At 34.1% G+C, this 25,009-nt stretch overlaps 1 protein-coding gene across 1 annotated transcript in view; it reads left to right on the forward strand.

Annotated features, from left to right (window-relative positions):
- The window catches only part of LRRIQ1 (leucine rich repeats and IQ motif containing 1), a 113,582-nt gene that overhangs the window by 40,745 nt on the left and 47,828 nt on the right, over positions 1-25,009 (forward strand). The window contains exons 16-21 of the mRNA XM_040596293.1: positions 1,246-1,384; positions 3,649-3,768; positions 19,215-19,304; positions 20,014-20,135; positions 20,731-20,826; positions 21,174-21,259. Of these exons, the coding sequence (XP_040452227.1) occupies positions 1,246-1,384; positions 3,649-3,768; positions 19,215-19,304; positions 20,014-20,135; positions 20,731-20,826; positions 21,174-21,259 (653 nt within the window). The remainder of the gene's footprint in view (positions 1-1,245; positions 1,385-3,648; positions 3,769-19,214; positions 19,305-20,013; positions 20,136-20,730; positions 20,827-21,173; positions 21,260-25,009) is intronic.

Raw genomic sequence — 25,009 nt, forward strand, 5'->3', positions numbered from 1 at the left:
CATGCCTCGGCCTGCTGCTTAAAAGTAGAGGCTGGGGTGAGGGGCTAGTTCAACTTGTTCTCTGCCCCAAAATATTCTCCTACATGAAACAGACTGGTTTATTACCTCTTTGGAATGCATTTACTGCTGGTTTGTGTGGTTCTGGTTGTACATTCAGGGAAAAGAGAAGCTGAAATTTTTGCCCTAAAGGTACAAAAAGTCAGATACAATTTTATAAGAATTCAGTTTCAAAAATATGTCTTGAGAACGTTATGAAGAGCAAGCATGGAAGGGGTGATGCTTTATGCTGTTTAGACTTAGGGTAAATATGCAGTAGTGCTTAGTAGGTGCTTAAGACACTAATAATTTGTCATAAAATCTATTGTTCAGGAAGACAATAGAATTAATTGCCTTTCAGGAAGCTGAAAGTAAGAGTACAGTACTCTATTATGAAAGATGAATTCTTTAGAAAAATATTTTAAATATGTAAAGTTTGGGGAAGATTTAAATCTTTTCTTAGACCCGCTGTCCAATTGAAATGAGAATTTTGTGGAGAAAAGCATTCCAAGACAGTGAAGTCATAATGCAGAGCTACCATTAAAACTTTTCTCCTTCAGTATAAATTAATTGAACATATATTTAGGAATTTTAATCACTGAACAAATATAAATAGTCTGTAATCAGTGCTTATTAAACAATGAGCACATTAAAAAATGTAGAAATATAACCAGTGGTCAGTAGGGTTAAACTGAAGGGTAAATGTAGGCAAAAGGTGAAATTGCACTTTTTCCGTTTTTCCTGTCTGCTTCATTGGAGATACTTGGCTCATGAAGTTTTCAGCATTTAGCTCTCTTTAGTGGTTTGGTGGTGGGTTTTTTGTTTTTTGTTTTGTTTTGTTTTTTAATATGGACAGTGGAGATAAGCAAATCCCTCCAATAGTTTATTCAGTCATTGTTAAACCACTTCTGCTCCTAATCCTTCCTTTGAGGAGACTCTTCCTTTCCAGTAAATACACAGGGAACACAGCCTAATAGAGATTAGTCCTCTTAACTCTGGAAATCCAATTAACTATGTGATGTGAATATCCTCCCATGATTCTGAACATATATGTCACATCTGGATTGTAATTTCTGTAATCATTTTACAGTCTTCCATTTGTCTCAACACATAGCACTGTGTTCTATGGTTATAATCTGGCAGCTATGATAATCCAGTTGTACTGGTGAGGTTATGTCAATCATAAAGGTATATTTTTTTCTCTACGAGGCTACATATGGCAGCATCAGTCATCCAGTCCCTTTGGCGGCAGTACCATGCCAGGAGGAAAACGGACTGCACCAAAACAGAGGATCATCAGTTTATAGAAGCTTTGAGAAAGAAACATGAAGCTGCCACACAAATCCAGGTTGGTTGATGTTATTCCCTTTACTTATTTTGAAAATTTAATAAGAAAAAACTTACTAGTTCTGCATATTTATAATCTCTCTATTTTTGTTTATGATTTTATTCATAGTTTCATAATTGAACATTTTTATTTAATCAGGATAAGCTTGATATTTCTAAAAGAGAGCCTTCTTTACAAAAAGTTTTATAGAAACATAAAAATATTTTCTGGGTTTTTTTCACCAAGTATTTCCCTGAATTAGTTTTGCTTGATTTAATGCTAATATTATGCTTAAGACCTATTGTGTTCGTGTTCTTACTGGGGCATGTCTATGCTATTAAACTGACAGATGCTGCATAACTGGTACATCATGTCTGATATCTATACAACTAACTACTCTTCCCATCTCTTCTCTCCTACCTACCTGTCTTTCCTTCTCTCCCTGTCTCCCAAAAACAGGATTGCCTCATCCATACTGCCACTGGGAACAGACCATAGCCTAGGCTGTCCTATGGTAGATACTGAGCTAACAGTTAAACAGAATGGATTATTGTGTGCAAGAATTGAAGTCGATGCCTTGACTGTTTAGTTTGCCAACCAGATATAGTATTTACCTGTCAAGTTGCCAGGGTTCAGGGGGGGTTCTGCATTTTTAAGCAAATGGAACTTTATGGGTTTCAATTTTCAAGTTAACTTAAAAACATTTGATATTGTAAGTCTTCTATAAAAATGTCAAAGGTGCCAAAGTGATTTAGGAGCCTAAGTTCCATTTTCAGACTGAAAATCCAAGTAATTCATTAGTATCTATTCCAAAAATGGGCAGCAGCAACATGTTTAGTACATGTGCGTACTAAGAAACAGGACAAATAGAGAATCATATTACAACAGTCAGTTATCTGGGAAGTTGAGCTAAAATTCGTTTCTGGAGTATAGTGTGTAGCTCGTATATTAACAATTGATCTCCATAAATTTATTTAATCCATTTTTTTAACTTATGTATTTGACCTCTATTCTATATTAAAGTGATAAGTTTCACAAATTTATATAGGGATTAAAATGTGCTTCCTTTTATTTTTTTTCACACCTGATAATTTTCAAAGTTAGTATGAAAAGAGTCTTACACTATTTATCTTTGTGCATTTTATAGGGGTTCAGATGTCTCATATCCATTCTTATATTTTATTTTTTGTAAATACTAATTTTAATTGCATTTGTAAAAATTAATTGTTTGTTGAATGAAATATATTTGTCATTTGATTACTCAGTAATATCAGAAAATTTTATCGGAATGATTATGAAGATCTGTAGGAAAATAACAACAATGAAATTACAGGAAAGCAGTTCAAACACCTTTAGTAATTTTTATAATAATAAGGAATTCTGTGTGTAAAAATAGTAACATTTTCATTAATATATGCAGTTAGACAATCACTTCCTAAAAATTAATAATCTGAACATTAAGCCAGAATGAGATTTACACTTCCTATTTTAGTGCCTTCATTGCAAAAGCATTAAATGTGGACAACACTACAGCTTTCAGCATAGTGGAAAATGTTTGCATGATGTTTTAAATGTTTAGGACATCTTGAACTCTAGTGATGCCAAACACTCATTTGAGGGGAAATTGCTGTCTTAAATTTAGTTTTCTTAATTCCATCTATGTCATTTTGATCTCTGAAGTGTTTTCATGGATCTCATTCTACGGCTTGACATGTGTTCCTTACACCCTTCCTCTTTTTCCAGCATTTAATTCCTAACGTGTTCCTTTTTCTTAGGTATGATTATGCCTACTGGTAATATTTTTTTTTTAAATAAAGATCTTCGACAGTTAGGAAAGAGTAACTGACCTAGGTCACTTGCATGAGATGTCTCCAAGAATTGCTACTTGTAAACTATAAGACATTTAGTACAAGTGTATTTTTATTCTCAGTAATTTGAAAGTTGACACTCAGCCTTTTCTTATGTAGCCTTTCCTTTCAGTTTGTAATAGTCCCTAAAGGAATTGTCAAATAATTAATTAGTTGACCCAGGTTTGTAGTTGAGGGAGTTGCAGGATTCCTTTCTGCTTACTTGGGGAGAGCCTCTTGAGTACTCTGAGCTTTAGACATATGCTGGCATTTAATTTGTCTTGAAGTTTTAAATGTCACATAAAGTTCAAAAAACAGATCATTGAGCTATTAAACCAAGGCCCAAGATGTTTTATCTTCCTAATGGGATAACATAGAGAATCTGGATTTGGGTTTGATCTATGGCTTTGTATAACATGCTTTAAATTTTTTGTTTAGGCATTTTGGAAGGGTTTTCTTTTGCGAAAGAAACTGGCCAGTGTTCTTGCAGCTGTTAAAAGTGATGAAGTGGAGGATGACTATGAAGAAATAAAAGCAGATGATTTCACATCTTCTGAAGTAAGTGCAGTCATTAGCATGAAAACTTCATTTAAAAAATAAATATTATTCTTCTTAAGCAATTGTGTAGGTATTGGAAATAAATGAAATTGAAATGACTACCAGGGCTAGAATGAACATGTTGGATGTCCAGAAATAAAGAAGCATTTAGTATATATATAGCTCATTTAAATTTATTCGTCATGGATTAATTGTTTCCTGCTCTTTGTAATACCCTGGTAGTTACTGTGCTGTTAATGTCACATCCACCATAGAACCCCATCTATTTCTACAGTTAAAGGACAATCAAATGAAAATAAGGAAACACTACTTTTGTTCTAACATGTTCAGCTTTTTAGTGTTTTAGTAACAAGTTATAATGTCAGCAATGAGAGCAATAATATAGCTGAAAATATAGAAAAAGTAGCTGAGATTGTGTTGCAGTATTCCAGTAAAAGAAACATGCTCCCAAAACCAGAGGTGAAGCAAGCTGCTGTTTTGTTTTATAGGTGTGCTAAAAAAACCACAAGTCTGAATACAGTAGTAAATTATGAGGACAGTTAAATCAGAAAAAAACCCACACTTAGAAGGCCTGTAATGCACAAAATCTAGAAATTGTTACTAGTAATTTTTCCAAGTTATATAGAGTTAATAATGTACTTTTAGTTTTAAAGGATTGAAATCGGTTCAGAAGTTTCCATTCTAAGAAATAAAAGCATGCTCCAAAGGAATCTGAGGAATAACATCACATTCAAAATTCAATTTAGTGATAATTAAGTACAAAATAAAAATGGCTGCAGGATCAGTATTGTCATTCAGTATGCAAGGAAAAGAATCTTTAAACCAATTTTATCTTTTATAGCCTCAAAATACACAGTCTAAGTGGGAAGTTCTAGACTCCGTACACATAGTAAGACGGCTGTTGATGACTTAACTATATGTTTGTCTGAAGCCCTGCTTTCTCTAATTGTTCACATTCATTGGCTGATTTTTTTTTAATGGTTTCAGGTAAAGCAAAGAAAACTGATAGTAATGTGGCCATCTGAGATCTAAGAGGATATGACAGAGGGTTTTTTCCATTAATCCATGTCTCTAAATGTGCTTATTCAGCTGCTGCATCTTTGCCAGGGCCATTTGTCAATATTCCACTGTAATTTTGCAAATCAGAATGATGTGATAGCCCTGCTACTGGCAGGAATAGATCCCAGTTATGACCACATGTTTGTATGGCTCATAGAGAGTTATGAAACCAAGTATGCTGTTAACAGGAGCAGGGCAGTGTACAGTTGATCAGTCTTCGGTCATCTGAGTATCAGCCTTCTTTTACCACCCCTCTCCCTTAGAAAATAGTTGGCCTTTGTATGAAATTATTACCAATGACTTGATGTCCTGGAGTATTCTTTTTTTCCTTCTCCCTTTCAGCAGCTATTTTACCATTCATTTTAAGTATTGCTGTCTTATTGTAAGAACATGCAAAATGTTTAAGGCAGGAGTCCCAGGCATCGTTTGGTAGACAGGAAATGTGTGTGTGTAAACATAGAGATCTGGCTTAAATTTTAGGGTTTTCTTCTTTTTAATTTGAAATATATATACAAAAAAGAACAGTCTCATTAGTTGATGTTTTCTGATCCCTGGCTTCTTTCTAAAATAATAAAAAGCAGAAAGTTGGAGGATTTATTTCTTCACACAGGAAGGAAGTATCTGTTCATGTATTAAAGAAGGAAAATATCCTGTTTTGAATTATTCAGCTAGTAGGCCGGAGTCTTATATACTGTAATTGAATTGAGCCGTTCTTGTTTCACTCTGTTCAGCTCAAATAATCCTGTGATTTTTTTTTTTTAATTGCTAAATTTAAAACTACATGGGCAGTTTTGTTCCATCTGTCTGTCAGCAAGGCAATTGCTTGTGGGCAGGTGCTCCTGAGGCCAGCAAGAAAAGAAAGGAGTGGGGAAGGCAGGAAAAAAAGGCCAGCTTATTTCAGAGGGGTTTGCACTGTGTCACCCTCTGGTGTTGCCACACATTTCTTCTTTTATTTTTTTTTACTTGTTATTGAGTTTATTACAAAAGAAATGGGTTTAGGGAGCAATTCTCAGAGAAAGTGTTTAGGTTCAGATGATGATAGGAGAACCATGAGCTGGCATTTTAATTTGCACTGCTGAACTGGGGACTGATGTCAAGTAAGTTACCTTAGCTTCTTGTCATGAAAAATATAAGAACATCTGTTTTCTACAGAGCTGTGTATGTGATAAACTTACCGTGTGTGTGCGCCCATGAAGTATATACTGTGTTCAGTGAGTGAGCATGTCAGTGTTCAAGATTAATGGCTCCAACTAGAATTATACTCTGCAATTTTATCACATTTTTATCCTTCCTCTTTTTTTTTTTTTTTTCCTTATTTTCAAGCGTATATCTTGTCTGTGCTGGAGTTTGATTGTGAGAAATGTGTGGCTTAACTGTAATGGCCATACACTCTGTTCTGCCTAGCCCAGACTAGCCATCTTCAGTACTAGATTGCCTGATTCCATGTGTCTTTAGCTGTTTCCTTCTCTGCAGGTGGGTGATGCCAAGTCACATGGACTTTCTACTTTTGCAGAAACAAGCAGCCGAAGCTGGGAACAGTCTTTTACTTCCTATTCCCTCCTTTCTGGCCTCGGTGTTTCATAGGAAAGTGCTGAAGCAGAGCCAAATAATGGTACATGACATCAGTGGCTATCTGTTGGGTCTCAAACAAGCATGTAGGGAGGAATACATATTGCTGGGCTAAGAGATCCCATATGCTAGGGGTGAAGGAAGAGAAAAGTATCTGCACGCCATTTTGTACAGATTTTACTGTTTGATAGGGTGAGTGAAATGAGAGAGAAGGGCAGAAAAACATTTCCTTATGGCAAACCAATACAAATGTATTAAATCTTGTCCAAAAGTTTTTTTTGAGTAGTCCACTATTTTGTGGTGTAGTCATTGTTTGGGGTTTGGTGGTTTGGGTTTTGGTTTTTGTTGTTGTTGTTTGTTTTTTTTTAATACCAGCATTAGGTAGATTTCAGTCATAATGATTTTATTCAGTGTTATCTGGAATTCTACAAAATCACTAGCGTGCCAACACCTATTTAAACCATTTTTAAATACCACAATGCAATGAGTCATTAAGCACCAGTCTTCACAGAATTGCTGTTTAATATCTTCATTATAAACTCAGCGTACCCAGTGCTCTCTGGAAGGTGAAGCTGCAAAACAGCATGTGGAAAACTCTATAGTCTTTGCAAAAGATCTTCTGTTTACTTCATTTATGCATGTTGAGCAGTGGTATATTTTTAGTCCAAGTTTGGCACCATATCACATAGAAGATGATGCCAAATCCATATCACATGGAAGATGGATGGCATGAGATTGAGGTGGAGGAAGAGCCTTTATCTTGCTCAGAATAGCATGACTAGTAATCATTTCACCTGAACAATTACTGATACTTTCTTGTATTCATATCAGCTACCATATGTTGCCAAAGACATTCAGAGGCAATTGATGGCAGTAGTGTTTTTTGTCTGTTGTATTGTGCAATGTCAAACAGGCTATCCTAGATGAGATAAAAGATCTGGCCAACAGATGTCTTAGAAAGTATGAGCCTGGTATTTAGTGATATTTTCATGTCTTTCATGTGGACTCTGAAGAATTCCAGCCTCTATGGTCCAGAAGGCTGATCTTAAGGCAACCTTTCATCAGCAGTCCATCCATGTAGCAAATGATCTACAAGGCAGAGCTCATTTTACCTCTGGTGGACAAAATCTGACAACACATTTGCTTGACACAGCTCTTACTTTCTGTACCATGTAACAGTCAGCATTGTTGTTTTCTTGATGAGAATATCCTATGAGCCAAGTGCAAAATGACTGAACTTGTCAGTGTGTCAGAAAGCCTGAAACAATTGAATATGATCAGTTTTATGACAATTTTGTCAGAACAGTAACCATTGAATAAATTATTGTTTTCCTACCGCGAGTCAGCAGATGGACATATCTTTTATTCTCATCAAGATAAATATCAATATTGAGGGTTACATGGCACAAGAAAGCAAGTACTGTATTTTTCAAAACTTCATTATTTTTTTAATTTAGTTTACAGCTATGTAGTCATACTTTTTCAAAAAGGAAGTAGCTTTCTAAGTTGTGACCAAACTAAAAATAAAATCTGTCACTGCTTCCTTCATCAAAGAGAATAAATCTTTTGCCCTGAGACAGTGTTGCTCTGCTTCTGAACTTGATTATGTAGAACTTTAAAATCACAGTCTTTTTGACAGCTTTTGAAATTATTGAGCAGGAGTTTCCTTCACATTTTTTAACATATACACACTCAGACACATAGTCATTACTACTTTTTTTGCTTGCCTTCCATGGCAGCTATGTAGCAGGGTTTTTCTTCCTCCCCTTTTTCCTTCCTCCTTCCTCCCCTTTTTTCTTCCCCCTTCCTCCCCCTTTTTTGTTTTTCCCCTTCCTCTTCTTTTTTTCAGAGGTGCAAAGTATGAGCTACCTCACGTGCATACTTTACTCTTGAAAAGCAAACAGCAGTTAGAATAATTTCTTTACATCTCCCATCTTTAGTATGCTTATCACGTATCCAAACTAGACACATACAATGTGTTTTGTTTTCTTTTCAGATAATCCTTCATGGTGTGGTTTGTCTCAGGCTGTGAGCTTGTGATTGTGGGCTTGGGACAGTGATTGCTGTTTTCTTGCTAGTGCCAGGAAATAAATGTAGCCTATGGATTAGAAGGTCCCCATAACATTTCTTGTATCTTGACATTCTTACACATGTCTAGCTCTTGTAATTGCTTATAAATGTCAGATCAGAATCCACCCTTTCCATATTGTATACTGCAAAGAATATGATCCTTTTTTCGTCAAATTTCTTATAAGGTTAGTGTTGTAGAAAAGCAAAAAATTGTCATGAAAATTTGATTAGATCCATCCTCTTCTTTTAAAAAGGAGAAAAATTCTCCTAAGTAACACATTAGAAGATCAATGTTTTCAATGTGTGTGTATCAACAGTCTCTTGATGTGATCCTGCTTCTTCAGCTGCTATGTTAATGAATCGCATGCCATTCTCAGTCTGTGGCATCATCAGATACATAAAGCATCTCTTCTTCCTCTTTCATCAATGACACATATCTAAAATGCTGAAATCCTGTTTTCTAGTTATCTGATAGATATCCTGGTCTTGGAAGTAGATTGTTGCAGTCAGTATCTGATAAAATAAACACAAACACAGCTATTAGGAGTTGAGGCAGCTTCACAGCTCATTCAGAATGTGGCCTGATGGCTTTCGGGCTTCCACCATGAGATCTCAGTTCTCGATGCCACCTGAAATGCTTTTAATTTTTAAACAAAAGCTGTATTCATGGCTTGTCTCTGCCTAATTCTTGGTTAAATAGCTAGATTTAAACAAATACTTTCCAAAGGAAAGCCCACTAATAATGCATGACACTAAAGATACCATTTGGAGCCTTTATTTAGCCAAATGGTATAGTGTTTTTCTAAATTATATTTAGCTTGTGTGACATATCAAAGTATATCAATGACATTAATTATACTTCCTAGTCTTAGTTCTGTAAAGGCAAAGTCAAGCATTAGAATTGAATATACAAGCTAAGCAATGGAAAAATGTATAAAAGTGAAAAAATGTCTTTGTGGAGTTTTAGATTCATTACTGTAGCCTCAAAGGAAAATCACTTGAAGCCAACTATATCCTTGTAAATGGAAGTAATAACAGAGCCATCAGCTCTTCTCCATGAGTAAGTACATTTGCATCTGGAGTCTGTTGAAAGCTAAGCTAAGAATCTCATATCATTGAATATGACTTCCCTGAGTTCTTTAATTTTTATGTAATGTTAAAATGTTAAAACATTTTAGTGTAAATATAGATTGTGTTTAAAGGATCTCGCAAAATGTCTGATATTTAGCATGTCCACATACATTGATCTCCATTGAAAAAGATTTATCTTTTGTTTAGTAATGCCTATTTACAAATTTCAGGAGCTCTCTGGACTGACTTGTCTGTACTCTGTGAGAACAGGCCATTGATGCAGCCAATATTGTAATTGAGTTAAACAGCAGTACTTCTGAAGAAAAAGAGGAAAGTGAGATGTCAGCTTCCTTTCTTCTCCACACTTAAATTCATACACATCGCATTGCCTGGAGCTTATCCTTTTTAGTTTAGAGCATAGCAGATGTTACCCAAACACAGTACAGCTTAGCTCACCTGAACATATAATAAGTCCTAGGGAACAGATGGGATGCATCCAAGGGGTGTGAACAAGGCCTGTTGTCATTTTGAAGGTCATTCTCTATCATCTTTGAAAATTCGTGACAACTGGGAGAGGTTACTGGTGACTGAAAGAGGACAGGCATCACACCCATCTTCAAGAAAGGCAAGAAGAAAGATCCAGGGAACTAGAGGCTAGTCAAACTTATCTCAGTTCCTGAGAAGGCTGTAGAGCAAATACTCTCAGAAGCCATTTCTAAACCCATGAAAGAAGGTGATTAGGAGCAGCCAGCATGGGTTTACCAAAGGCTGATCAACTCCATTGCTTTCTGTCACAAGGTGACTGGTACTATGAATAAGGGGAGGACAGTGCTTATTGCATGCCTTTATTTTAGCTAGGCCATTGACAGTCTGCTAGAGTCTTGTTCTCAAAATTTGTTGAGGTATGTGCTGAGCAAGTAGACCGTAAGGTAAATGGCAAATTGACTGGACTACCAGTCTCAAACAGTTGTGTTCTGTGATGCAAAATCCAACTTGTGGACTTTTTTATCCAGAATTAATTTTAATCCAATTAATGGAACCCATCATAGATGGTAGGGGACCAAATTAGTTAATGTTTTAGTTAACAACCTGTATGATGGAACAGAGTCCAATCTCAGTAAGTGTGCAGATGATACCAAATTGGGGGCAGCAGTCAGCATACTGAAGGATCAGGGTGTTCTTTAGAGCTTGCACAGGCTAGATAACAGGCTGACCAAAGCCTCATGATCTTCAACAAGAGTAAGTGCAGTCTGATATATGGGCTAGAGTCACCCCATGCAACACTGTTAGCTAGGGGCTGACTGTCTAGGAAGCAGCACCACAGAAAAGGATCTAGGGTTCTAATGGACTTGCTTCGCCATGCAATTCTTGAATTTCTAATAGTGGAAGCACAGAAGAGGAAGAAAACCAAAAATATACCCTATAAAGCAATCTTAATTTAGCTAAAAAGCTTTTTAACTTTGTCGAGTTTGTCCTTGAATGGAGTAGGCTAAGGAATCCTAAATGCTAAATGCTGTTAAAACCATCTTCCGGTATTCAATTTAACTTTTTTTTTTTTATTATTATTATGGAAAATACTGGAAAAATTTATTTTTATATCGTAATAGCAATAGCTATTGATCATTTCACAAATTTGAGTTTACAACAGGAAACCAATCCAAAGAACCAGATCCTGAAGCTCTTGAATTTCCCTGAGTGTAGCAGTGCAGGTCCCAAAAGATTTAAAGTGCTAGGAATGTATAAGAAAAGTATGAGTAAAGCTGAGAGATGATTAAGACGTATCTTCTTTAGAATTATGCATTTTTAGTGTAATTAGAGATTCTTTATTATCAGTTTCAAAAAAAATATATGCTTACAACTTAGTCGTCCTTTGCTCTTTATCTTCCAAATACTTTTTTGTTCTTATTTCGGAAATAGGGACTTTTAAACAAAAAGGAAAAGTTGTCTTGAATCAAATTTCTCATCTGACGTGAATTTTGAAATATATTAAAGGCTAGATGACTATAAACTTGTGACTAGTCTACTTTTCGTTACCCTGTGCTTCTGCCTGAGAGTCCTTCTTTTGAAAAAACTTCAAGCTAAAGTACGGCTTTCTTTTCTATGGTGTTTTTAGTATTCAGTCCCCAAACTTGATAGAACATTTGGGGTTATCTTCCTTTGAAACTGTGTATTCTTTGAATGTGCAGTATTTAAGGTGTGGGGATGAGGGGTCCCTTAGCTCTTTTGTTTGTTTGTTTTTTTTTAATTCATTGCCCCTTGAAAGTTTTATTTGTTTTTACAGAGGTAGAAGAACTTGGAAAAACGATTACAGGGATGTACCACCTAAAGTTTGTGTAATGTGGCAGAGTCAGAGTGGGGAAGACCTGAAGACTTGTGACATTTTAAAGGGGAAATACTGCATCTGGGGTCTTGGAGCCATTTTGAGGGGTGGCCCGAAGGTGCCAGTATCCTGATGTTTATTGAAATGAGTGGGGGTATACATCTCAAAAGATTTTTGAAGCATACATTTCTGATGCTTACTTGAACTATGTCTAACCTCTGAAGCTGAGGTTACCATTCACCCCATCTGTATTTTTTATTCCTGTATTCTAAAAAAAGATGTAGGACCCAGAGCTTCCTTTGAACACTGTCAGGCTTAAGACAAAAATGCATGTCTAGAAAAGTTTGGGTCATGTAGGTCACGAATGACTGGCATCAACTACAATAAGATTCAGACTTTTGGAGACGTAATTACATATGTATACATTCAAACTTTTTTGTGAACGAAAACTTACAGGGTCACTGAAATTTTCATTATTCATTTAGTTTTTTATATTCTGAAATAAATTATTTTCATAATTTTAGTATTATGTATTTAGAAAAACATACATATATTGAATTTATAGATATGCATTAGAATTTGAGAGAACGGTTAGCTTTCTGAGTTTATTAAACAGTTTGGAAAAAAGACATTTGGATAAAAGTTTCCTCCGTAAAATTTTCTTGAATGTTTTTCTTAACAGAGTGTTTTTCTAGTAACTGTTAATATATCTTTCTTATAAATGGACAACTACAAAACTATGTTTGTCCTCTGATTTTCTTACAAGAATGTACTCCAATAATTAACCAGCTTTTGTAAGTCTGTAAGATCTCTTGGGATCAATTAATCGTTGTGATGTTTCTCTGGAATACATATGATACTCACTACTATTTTTGGCTTAAAAAATTGTTTGGTTTTAGCAGTCATAAGAATGTAGCCGTGCCCAGCTTTCTTTCCTAATTCTGTTGTCTTATATAAAGAAAGGGTTGAAAAAGAAGCATTGCCAAAGGTTAAAATAACCTTTATTAGGGTGCTAACCTATTTATCTTCACCACATAAAATATGTGAAAAATCATGAAAGACAAACCCAGACAAAAAGATTATTTTTTCCTACTGCTTGAAGTTCAGAGATCCATTTTCTATGAAATGTATATTCACTAAACTGTCTAATTAAAAAGATGTCTGTATATAGTTTTTTATAAAATAGTTCAAATCAATACATTTACATATAGTTTTAAAATGGTGGAAATTAAGACTGAATTTTTGTGGCATTAGAAATGGAATAATAATGCAACTAATAGATGATTTAGTTAAGGTTGATCATATTTGATATTGTCTTAGCTTTGGAAGTTTTTTAGAAAGTCTGGGCCTGAACTGACATTTAACTTCCTGACATTGAACTAAGCTTTACACGTGAACTTTATTTTCTCAGAAAAGCTAGCCCATAGAGTAATCTGATTCCTGAAAAGACTGGATGAAAGAAAAGGCTAAATACACAAAAATATCTAGATCTTTAATTTCTAAAGAAGTTTTCGGTCGCAGTCTATCAATATGTAAGTGAGCATAGAAAAGCGATCTGGTCCTTTTGTATCAGCTATAAGAGCTAAAAATTTGTGATTTCTTAAGAAGTTTGTTAAAATTTCATTATGCCCTTAGAGAAGACATTTCTAGCAAAGAATACTTGGGCCTTGGCAGAAATGAAGTTTAGTTTAAAAAGAAATTAAAGATGTTGTCCTGCAGTAGCACAGGATTTGAACAAAATATGCCACAGAGTTAAATATGTTTGCCATGAACCAAGAGAGAAAGTTACAGCTTTCTGCCAGATGAAAGACAGTACAGCATGGCTGGCTGTGGTATGCCCTGTTCTGTTGTGAATATCCACAGGGTTAACCTTCGGGTTATGATCCTTCTGCCTGGCCACTCCTTCTCCCAGTCTGAGCAATTATTTAACCTGCAAGGTATCTAACGCTAGAAAAAATAGTTCTTCATGTGGCATGTTGCCCAAGAAGAAATTTTGTCAGTTTATTTGAAATACTCATAGAAAGCTGTTGAACATTCTGCCTTGGATTAAAATACTAGCTTTCACTTGTCTTTTCATTTTAACTTTTTTTTTATTTTCTTGGAGCGAACTAGATTTTAACTGTGCTATTCAAATATACTCACCAAAAACTAGGAAAGTAGAAATCAAGGACATCACCCTGAAGAACCTTATTTAAACTTGTATTCTGTAGAGAAAACTAGTGGAAAGTTTAATTCTGAATTATTTATTTATTTATTCATATTACATATTATTCTTATTAAAAACTAATTTGAATCTAGAAAGGGAAGACACTTAGTGAAATCTTGTTGAAAAAGGGCCATTCTGACTGAAAATGCCACTAATGGGCTGCCTCACCGTGGGGAACAGAAGTCCAGAAAAACAGGTTAGACAAAACCAGGCAGGGGAACTGGGAGGTGAATGTTTTTTTAAAAAGCAAAGAATTCCACACACTGTTTCTGTGAAATTCTAATGTGGAAATATTTTTTTTCTTAATAAAAGATGCTCCCCAACCCCCATCCACCATTCCTCCTATTCTAATGTAATGCTCAGGAGCCAGTCATGACTCTGAGTTCGGAGTGATTTTTGGATATTAATTTTGTTCTGCTTGTTTGAATTCTGTAGGGCAATTTTCCTATTTTTATCTTAAGATACTATATAAATAAAAGCACTAAATAAATATCAATAAAAAAAAAAATCTGGCTAATCCATTGCTATCCTGCAAACAGTGAATGAGTCAATGAAGTGAAGGAAGAAAGGAAAGAGGTATAAAGAGTTAGTTCTCCCAAATTTTCAAAAATACTTCCACAGTTTTATCAGACGATGATTCATCTCGTGGTTCTGAGGTCCACTGTGTTTGGAAACCTAGGGTAGCTTCAGCTCCCATGGCAGCCAACATGTTGGCCTTTTGCAGTTCACCATCCTCTGAGAAATGTAAATGATTTGCATTCTTTCTGGATTGACACAGAAATGACCTTGCAAGCACACTAACTGCGTGGCTATATTTGTCATAAGAAGTTAGACTACTGTTTTGAGTTAAAGAATCTTTTCCTAGATGTTAGCAGAAAGTCCTTAAACCACCAGTTTCCAAGGTCTGAAAGAATATACTGAGGGAAGGATTGTCCTCAACGTGTCCAGCTCCTTTCATTCTTTCCATAAGCACTTGCTGCTTAACTCTTCTCATAGCAGAGTACTGATGTAGATAGATACATGGTCTGATCCAGAACTGAGTTGTTACATAACAAATGCTGGCCTTTCTTTTCAACCTTTATTGTTAATGCCTTCTTGCATCCTCTGCTTCAACCATAGTACAGGTTTGGGAATTGGCTAGGGTTTTATCATACTCTTGTGATCCTCCTTGACCTGAGAGATGACAGGCAATATGTGACAGGATTATTCCCAGTTTGGACAGTTACTTGTAGGAGTGCTTCAAAGCTGAGTGTAGTTTAAGACTGTGTCCTGTGAACTGTTCTTTGTTCATGATTTAAGTATGACTCAGAACAGCCCAAATTACATGTATAATCATCAGAAATTATTATGTAGCTCCAGAATATAATCCAGAGCATATAAAACACGCCTAGATTTAGATTGTTTAAATAATGCTTGCACTAAAACTCTGCTTTTCAGTAGCTCATTCAGTCTCCATTTTAGTAGAACTATTCTCACTGACTGTGGTGGTTGTAGGATTGGATTCTGTTTCTGAGATCACAGAAGTTTAATATTTGATGGTAAACAGTCATTACATTTTGCAAAGAAAGGGATAAATTAAATATTTGAAAAATGAAGGAATAACAAAACAAAAAAGGTTAAATACAACATGCCATGAAAAACAATCCCTAAGCCTCCAGAGTTCATTGGCAAGCTACAAAATCAAAGGGGAGAGAAGAACCCTGGCAGGCTTAGATTCTTAAAGGGTGAAAAAAGCCTTTTGATTCAGAAGAAAAAGTTCTTAATCCTAATGGATAAATGGAAATGGCAAATGCTAAGTTTTATTATTAAAATCCAGAAAGAAAACCCTAAAACCAACTATATTCACACCTTCTTGTTGAAGAATATCAGGGATAATTGTGTTGTGTTTAACAGTGAATTTGGTTTTCTGTATTCTTTCTAGTCTTGGAAGTATGTTGTTTGTGTCCTGAGCAAGAGCTAAATGAAAACTAACATAAAGTCATAAAAAAAGGCCCAAATAAAAAAAAAAAAATCGAAAACTTTGCCAGGTATTAAAAATGTGTTTCAAACAGTAATTTGAAGTGAATTTATTTCTATGAAGTTTAAAAAAAAAATCAGAAAGGTCTATGTATGTTTTGTGTGCTCGTGAAAATTGAAACTTAGTCTTTGATTTGAAACAAACAATGGAACTGAATTATGGATGACATAAAAGCTTCAGATAAAATGATGTGTGTTAAATCAATTGTATGTGATTTACACATGTGTAAAGATATGTTATATACCTCAGTATTTATGAAATTAAGGAATTAATTTGGCTTTAGAAATAAACATAAATATAGTATGCCTATAATTGCTTATGTAGTTCATACAATTAAACATTATAGTTTTATTTGCTTTGTAATTTATCTGGGATGATTGTGGGTGTGTGTTTTTCTTCTAGTGGACAATGTCAGAAGAAATTGATCTAGTTTTTAGCCTTAGGTATTGGTAAATCTGTCATAAACTTTGCATTAATTATAATTTAGGACTGTGCTTATGAGAAAGGTATGGACAGTTTCTTGAACTTGGTGCTGTCAAAATCTCTAGGGATAAAAATAGTTGAAGAGCATATATTTGAAAATCAATTATGTGTTTATTTTTGTTAGCCAAAGCAAACAACAGTGTGATATAATTCCATAATACGCTACAAATTCATAGGAGTGCCTAATGTGCTTAATAATAAATCATTATTTTTTTTTTTATACTTGTGTATTTATACTTTTGAATCATGCTTTTATATTTTCATTGATACTTCTTTTCAACAGTTAGAACACTGAAAGACATTTTATAGGCTATGAAAGAAATAAAAACACTGTGGGGAATATTAAATTAGCAAATGGCAGACACTAGGCTAAGAAAATATTTGTGAGAAAAGTTTCAACCTAAATATTAAGAACAAAGAACTTTAATTGGATTATGGTACAACTATAAAGCAAAAGGATTCGATCAGTGCACTGCTTAAGTGATTCTTGTACATCATTGTACACACCAGTTAAGTTGATTGACATTTAAATTGTACATGTAACTCTCTCCCAGCTGTATTGATTCTTTTGCAAGTAGAGGAGGAAAAAAATACTTAAGAAATTTGCCATTTTTGTATGGCTTTATATACCAGCAAGATAGAAGACACATCTTTTACAGACATTGAATTTACCTGTGACTAGATTGCATGCCCACACTTAGAAAACAAGTGAAAAATTCTTGTCTGAAAAACTACAAATATGATTTTCATAGTGCAGTTGAAGAGTAAATTCAAGGAAGAATAACATCTAATTATCTAATTTCAAGGCAAGTTTTTGGTCAGATTGTCTCCCTTTCTCATAGTTACTCATTTTGACCGTTCTGCCCATAAACCCCAGGTAAATGCAAAACTTGAATGTGTCATAGCTGTGTCTCAGCTGAGATATGAAGTTGTCAGTCTTCTGTGTCTGAATTGTACCAATTTCACATCTTTAAATGATCACCTTTTGGGATTTGATTTACTACAACCTGTTTCTGGAATAGATTTTAACTGTGAGTTGTTTTTTTTTAATCAACCATTCAATGGTTGTCAGTGTAAGAGTAATAACTGAGGAGAGGTAAGTTAGTGGATTGTAGGTAAATGTAACAGTTACAGAACGTGATAGATTTTATTTGTTGCCTGGCTCTACGGTTTATTTACATAGATTTCTTAATACATATGACCACCTGAGAGGGGACGTGTGGTAAAAAGGTAACATTTTATATTTATCCTGAATTGAAATGGTAAGAAGGAGAAGAGTGGTAAAGAGGTATTATCTGTTAATAATAAGTGCGTAGAATTTGTCCAGATTTATTAAATAAAAGAATAAAACCCAAATCATACTGTAATCAAAGAATACAGAATTCCAGAAACAAGGAGTCAAAGTATGAGAATGCATCCCTTTTAAGACATGAAAATAAAGTCAGAGTTTATTGAAAATTTATTTTAAAAAGCTATGTCAGAATGGAAGAATAGTGGCTCACAGTTACCTTATAAATAAAACAAGTGGTCTTAGAGTCACCAAACTATGTGACTAGTACCTGAAGCAACCTTCTCAAAATAGGTGGAATATAGTTTGTCAGAATTTCAGAGAGCTCGGAAAATCTTGTTCACCAATCTAAGGCCATGCAAAGTCCTACACAAACTACACATTAAAGTATCCAAAGTCAGGATAATTTCTTAGGGTCAGAAATCTGTGCAATCTGAAATATTCTATGAATAGGAGAAAGGTAGTCCAGTTTTATAAATTAGACATTTTAAAAGGAATGAACCCCAAACTCTTTGTTGCTGAAGTGAGAACAGCCTGAATGACTGAGCCCTGTTTAAGTGGAGCCAAATTCTTCCGTGGTGTTTACTTGCTGTGTGGAAGTAATTTGCTTCTCTCGCTTATCGGAATATATTGAAAAAACACGTGGTTGAAAAACTCAAGGATGTATAAAAAAAATGTCATATACAGGTTGAGTTTGAAACAAAATCTAAATTCTCTTTTTATGAAAGAAAACTGAATTCTGCCATGAAGTGCTTGACACTACAGATAGCACCTATTCAGTCACCTCTCTTCATTGCAAGCTATTATTTTAGTTTGCCAATTATTCTGTTACATCAAAAATAAATTAGTTGAAAAAATAAGTACATATAGCATTCAGGGTTTTAATCCAAATTTCAGTGAAAACTCTTCACTATTTCAGTTCAACTCAGCAAAAGCAAGTTTGACAGTCAGGCACCTACATCTGATATAAAATGCTCAGTCAAAAACAGCAAAGCTGTTCATGGTCTTTAGGCCTTTTTTCAGAGTTCAGCAGTCTTAATAATTTGAATTTACTAACAATGTTGGGATAAAATTACAAGAATTTGAGAAGAAAGGGATGCATCTTATTTAAAAAACAAAACAAATGCAAAAACCCCAAAACCTCCACAACCCACAAATACTGTTAATCTGATTTGTTTAAAATAGAACAATACAACACAGCGTCTCCAAAGGTGTTTGAAGATTGCTCTGCAGGTGGCAGTTCTGATATACAACTTGAAAACACTTGAAACAGTATGCATCACAATTTAAAAGAGACTTTGCAAAAGTGATCAAACTAAACTGATTTTGTCAGTCCATTGTTTGACTTTACTCATTCATGCAGGCTGCAATAGAGAAGGAATGGCTAATTCTAGATTCCACCCATTTCCCTTCAAAAACACTCCTGCTCTCAAACAAGCTGGACTGGCCAAAGGTAACATGTCACAGAAACTTCTTACTCTTCAGTCTTTATTCATTCCTTAAGGATATGCTAGTCTGGGGTGATTAATAAGACAATCTATTGACTTGAAAAACACAATTACTTTTAGAAGTCTCAGACTTCCTCCTCATCTCCAGATGCAATTTTTCTTTTAGATTTTCTTTCATTTGCTTAGTTTTTTCTTTATTTTGGATTTATTTCAACACTTTACTTCACAGTAGCAGAAAAAAAAAGATGATGTGCTTCATCTGTACATTTGGCAATGGATTAAAAATTGCTAGTTGACACACTACTTTAAAAATACTAAAATCTGCATTATATGACAACAGCTGAATGTTTTCAGAACAGCTAAAGGTCATTGAACTGTAATGTCTGCTAGTTATTTCTTAAACTTTGAAGTTTTAGCTTTTTGTTTTGGTAGGGTTTTCTCTTCTTGTTACAAGTGTAATATTACTGATGTTTTATTTCCTACAATTAAAATAAAGGAATCTTATAAATTCATTATATTTGGGGACATTACGCATAACTAAAATAATCTTTTAGCTCAATTTAGAAAGTAAGGTCTATAATGGGCATGTCACCATTAAGAATCCTTTCTGTTACAGTAACAGACTGAAACCCTGGTGCAGGTTTACCTGTGCATTTTAAATTCAAATTTGCAGGAATCATCAACTGCATTTTTCTTCTTTCTTTTACTTAGAAGTATTCTAGGCCTTCAAATTCCAGTGAACATTCAAATAGCTTGTCATTGTCCCCACCGGACACCTGGCAGTGTGTTAAAAGATCACATTCATATTCAGCAGAAAATAGCCAGTTTCATGGCAGGTAAGTCAAATAATATATTTTTTTCATTTTATTTGGTTCGTTTGAATTTTACAAAAATCAATTAGGAGAACTTGAGGCTTTTCTGATGCTTTTGCTACTTTTGGTTAATATATTACGGGAGATAAAAGCTATTTACTTGTTAAAACCAAATATCAGTTGTCATTTTTCATTGGCTACCAGAATTAAGAATATAATATATATGTGTATTTTGATTTATCTAGGTTTGACTATAAATCATAAAAATTATATTTTTTCACATATATCATAACATAGATGTTGAAATAGAGATTTGTAAGACTAGATAAAGATTAAAAGGGATTTCTTACACAGCTGCATTCTTTTGGAGAGAAAGGACTGAAATATGCATCAAGTAATTGAAATGTAAACATTTCAAATTGATGGCAGACTTTTATTACTCTCCAAGATAAAGCCTTCCTGGAGTATTAAAATAGATTTTTTTGTATTATTTCCAAGCTTCAAAAGTGCCTTTAAAAGGCACAAACAACTTGCAGAATAACAAAGGCTGCAAAATAATCATCCGAGACCCTTTCTTTTTTACCTACCTTTCAGTACCACTCTTGTACTTTGTTTTCAGGTCAAGGAAGGGAAAAACGTCACAGCTCTCTGACTGGAAGGGAAGAAAGAAATTTTCATTCATGTCTGAAAAAGAAGAAAAAATTTTAGAAGAATGGTATGTTAAGCTATTTTGCTTACTTAGTGATTTCCAGGACTAGATACAGTATAGCTGGCTGTTGCTTGCTGTTACTTAAGTTCCATCTTTCAAGAATCTCTGTTTTCTACCAAAGTAAAAATTACTCTAATCACATCTACAAGTGTCTGGGAGACAGTTGCAATAATGTAATGTTAAGATAAGCATTGCAGCTATCTGTGTAATTCAGAAAGTTTCATAAGTTTCATGCTATGCATAAGAAATACTATACACGTTGTATTCTTTCTGAAAAGTGCATTATACAATAATATGCAGCTGGTGTAACATAATACATGTGAAATGTTTAGTAAGTTATTCTCTTCCCCTAGGGGTTTTAAAGATATTTCTACTGCACAGCTAATGCTGAAGAGGTCCCATAAAATGAAGCCCCAGAAATACAGTAATAAAAATTTAGGTAAGTCAACAGTTTAAAAATGGTTATATTGATGAAACTTTTCTACTCTTAAATCTCAAAATAGTGTCTTTCTCTTAAGAAGTTTGCCTGCACAACATTAAACATTAATTTGAATAAAGGTGGAGTGTGATTCAGTAAAAGCAACTCAATTTAGATCAACTTGTTACAGTGATAAAATATTCAGATTTTTAAAATTTTTCTACTGTATTTTGAAGATGAGTATGTGACAACTATGCTAAACAGAAATTTTGTTTCTTTTTGTTCATGTATCTCTTTTTCTAGATATGGAATTTATATGTCTGCATTTTGTGCTGCTTGTATTTTCCTCTTGGGAGAATATCAGGTTAAAATTATTGACTTAGGCTGGAATTATTATGAAAATGACATTTAGAGACATATGAAATGAAGTCATATTTATTATATTAAATATGCATTGTGGAAGTAGATTGTGTTTATCCAGCTTCTCTGTCATTGTCTTCTGGTTCTTCTCAGATACTTCTTATATCAATGAACCTTTCTTAGAATCATTAACTGTTAGTATGATATACTAATGGAATACGTTAATAAAAATATTAAGAACATACTGCTAGTATAAGAAACATTCACATATGTAAGAGCCTGATTGGCAACAGGACCTAACTCTAAATAGTCTTTGGAAAGTGTCTCTTTATTTACTTTTTTTAAAAAAAAAAAATTCTATCACAAGCTACAGTTAATTTTCATCTTTTGTATAACTTTGCAAATCTCTTCTGCATTAAATATTGAAAATATTGAAAGGCATTTTGCTCTTCAAAGGGAAAAAATTCAGCCTACAGATAAAGTTAAGAAAAATGTTTCTTTGTATATTTTGTTCTACTTTAAAAATCATTCCTAAAAGTAAATATGACAAAAAAAAATCTCTAGTTTAAATTATATTTTTTAAAAAAGGGGGGGAGGGTGGAGACAGGCGTGTAATCAGCAAACTATGTTTTATTGTTAAAGGAGAAAAAATGGATAGGAGTTTAGTTATTATATTTAAATCTTGTTAGCTTCCCATGATGCCCTACCATGTTACATTAGAAAAAAAAAGAAGTAAATATCTGCTGTGTAGCTGAGTTGTTTACATATATTCCATGTGGTAGCCTCTGTATCATTTTTAAATGAATAGAGCTTATTAGGTTATATCATCTTTTTTTTTCTATATGCTCTCTGGTTTACATTAGTAGTAATTAATCCAGTCATAAATGTCTGATTGAGCATATCAAATTTGCTATCCTATTTTTGTTGTAGTTCTAATAGATTTTTTAGATATGTTTATATTCACTTTGTTCAGATTATTCAATATGGTATATGGGTGTTGAGATTTTTAATGTACCACTTGGAATATTCTCAAAGTATATTACTAGTTTTTAAAAAAATTTAAAAAACTTTTGCATAATGTTTTTATAGGTTCAAATTTTGTCTTCTCGACACTGCCTCATATAGACATATTTTGTGTTTCTGACTATTATCACATGCACAAAAATAACCCATATATGTAATTTTTCTCTATAGAGTTATCTGACAGTTATTGAAATTGCAGTCTTTTTTCACATTGGAAGAAAGCGTAATTTCCAGAACCAAGAAATATGACTGAAAATATTGGATACTCAATTATTTTTCAGTACAAAGATTATCAAGCCAACTATTCTTTCTTATATACCACACTGGCAAAGTCAGGCCTTCCTTGGTCAATAAGGACCAAGTAGACCTTATCAGCTAAACAAGTATTTTTATCTTAAACTGATGCTAAATCTCAGCTGTTGCACTAAAAAATTATCCTGATGGAATATTCTTCATGTAAGAATCTCTGTGTATATAACTATATTTTACATCAGCTAGCTCCTCTGAAGTGGTGAGAGCAAGCCAGGGTCTTTTTGAGGGTCTGGTTGAACAGAGGGACTTTACAGCATTTAAATTAGAGTATATATACCTCCTGAGGCTAGCCAGCTCCAGATCAGGAAACTGTAACCAGAGCCATTAGGCTGTCAGTATCTTTCTTGGATCTCTGTGTGTTGCAGCTCATGCTAGAATACTTACTGCAATTCCAGTATACCTAGAGAGAAAGAGTTCACAATCTTAGGCCATTGCTGTGAGTTTAATCCTACTGAAGCAGGAATTTCATAAGAGACTTTATTCCTTCTAGTATTTAAAAGCAGATTGAAATGCATCTGAATAAGTAAATGTCAACACTGTCTTGTAGCGTTTCTATAGAAATTAGCATCCCATCACCTTCATCTCCTCTGAAATGAGCTTTGCCCATCTTGTACTTACTGAAGCTATGTATGAAATGTCATAGGATATATTTTAAGTATTATTATTTCTGTTCTTAGAATTTCCAGGTCCTCAGTGTTACAATTGCAACTGTTTCCATTTTAGCTTCCTGAATTAACATAGTAGAAGGTGTGCTAATACCTTCTAAATAATTTTGTTAGTGATAAAGATTCCTACCCACTAGAAAATAAGAAGCCAGCATCCACTTAGAGTGTGAATTGCAAGGTGTAAAAAATCTATTTTCTATGTTGTATCCATTTATTACTACATATCTGACTTAAGAGCAAAACACTGAGTTCTGACAAAAAGAAAAGCATCTAAAAGTTCTAGATACATAAATTATAAGCTATTAACAAATAAACTTTTAGCTTTTATTCTAAGATTTTGGCATCATCCCAAACATCTTTTATGTGCTGTTGAACAGTCTATGGTAATGGTCTTATTACTGCAAGTACTGCTAAGTTACTGATGGGTTTGTAGAAACAAATGTCCTGTCAGAGTATGCTGTCTGCTTCCATATGCTATCAAAGTTTTGCCTTATGCCTTAGTTTCACAAATGCAAAGTGTTAAATCAGCTTCCATTCAGAGAGTTTTACAATTGCTCGTTAATATAGTCAAGGCATCTGCTGAATTGGAGCTTGGATTGAACACTCATGAACAGGTTCAGTTCTTAACATCCTCAGGTGTAGGAATTTATTTCTTTCCATTTTCCATCTAAAACATTTTTCTTCTCTTAGCACAACAGTGATGGGATTAATTTGATAAATTATAGAAGTCTACATCTGAGCTAGTCATCTGCATTCTTTTATGCAAAGAAATAGATACCTTAAATGCTATTAATTTCCTCCTAAAACAATTAAAAAGCAGGCTACTTGAATCTCACTGTAAAAGCACTTATAGTTCTCCATTGCCTAGACACAAAACTGAGAGTGACTGGCTGAAATACAGAGTTAAACTGTAGATATGTAGAAGTAACTGGGAAATATCTTACCTCATATGTCTGGCCATGTACCTTCTCAGTAGTGGAAAAAATATGGAAAATACTGGCAAGTGCACTGAATCCTGTGGTTTGTATTACAAGGAAGAGCTTAAAGTAGCATAACCTTATAACACAGAGTGATTCAGGCAATGCTTATATTGCAGTAGACCAGTCCCACCAGCTAGTGGCCTTAAGGCCTGTTATGCCCTAATCCGCTACAGTTATGTATGCTTGTTTATGTAGTTAAATAAGATTGTGGCCTGTATTTTAACAATACCAAATGTAGGCTGTGTCTGCTTCAACTATTTTTACTCCACAGTAAGATAATACAAAAAGTGTGGGAAGAAAACAGAAATTTTGCAGCCAAGTAAAACTGGCATAATGTCAGAAATATTCCTGTTTTATCAGGGGTGCCTAAAATTCTATGGAAATTCTAATTAAAAATTGAAATACAGCAGACATTAATTCACCTCACTATG

Source organism: Falco naumanni, chromosome 5 (genome assembly GCF_017639655.2).
Source record: "Falco naumanni isolate bFalNau1 chromosome 5, bFalNau1.pat, whole genome shotgun sequence".
Taxonomy (NCBI): domain Eukaryota; kingdom Metazoa; phylum Chordata; class Aves; order Falconiformes; family Falconidae; genus Falco; species Falco naumanni.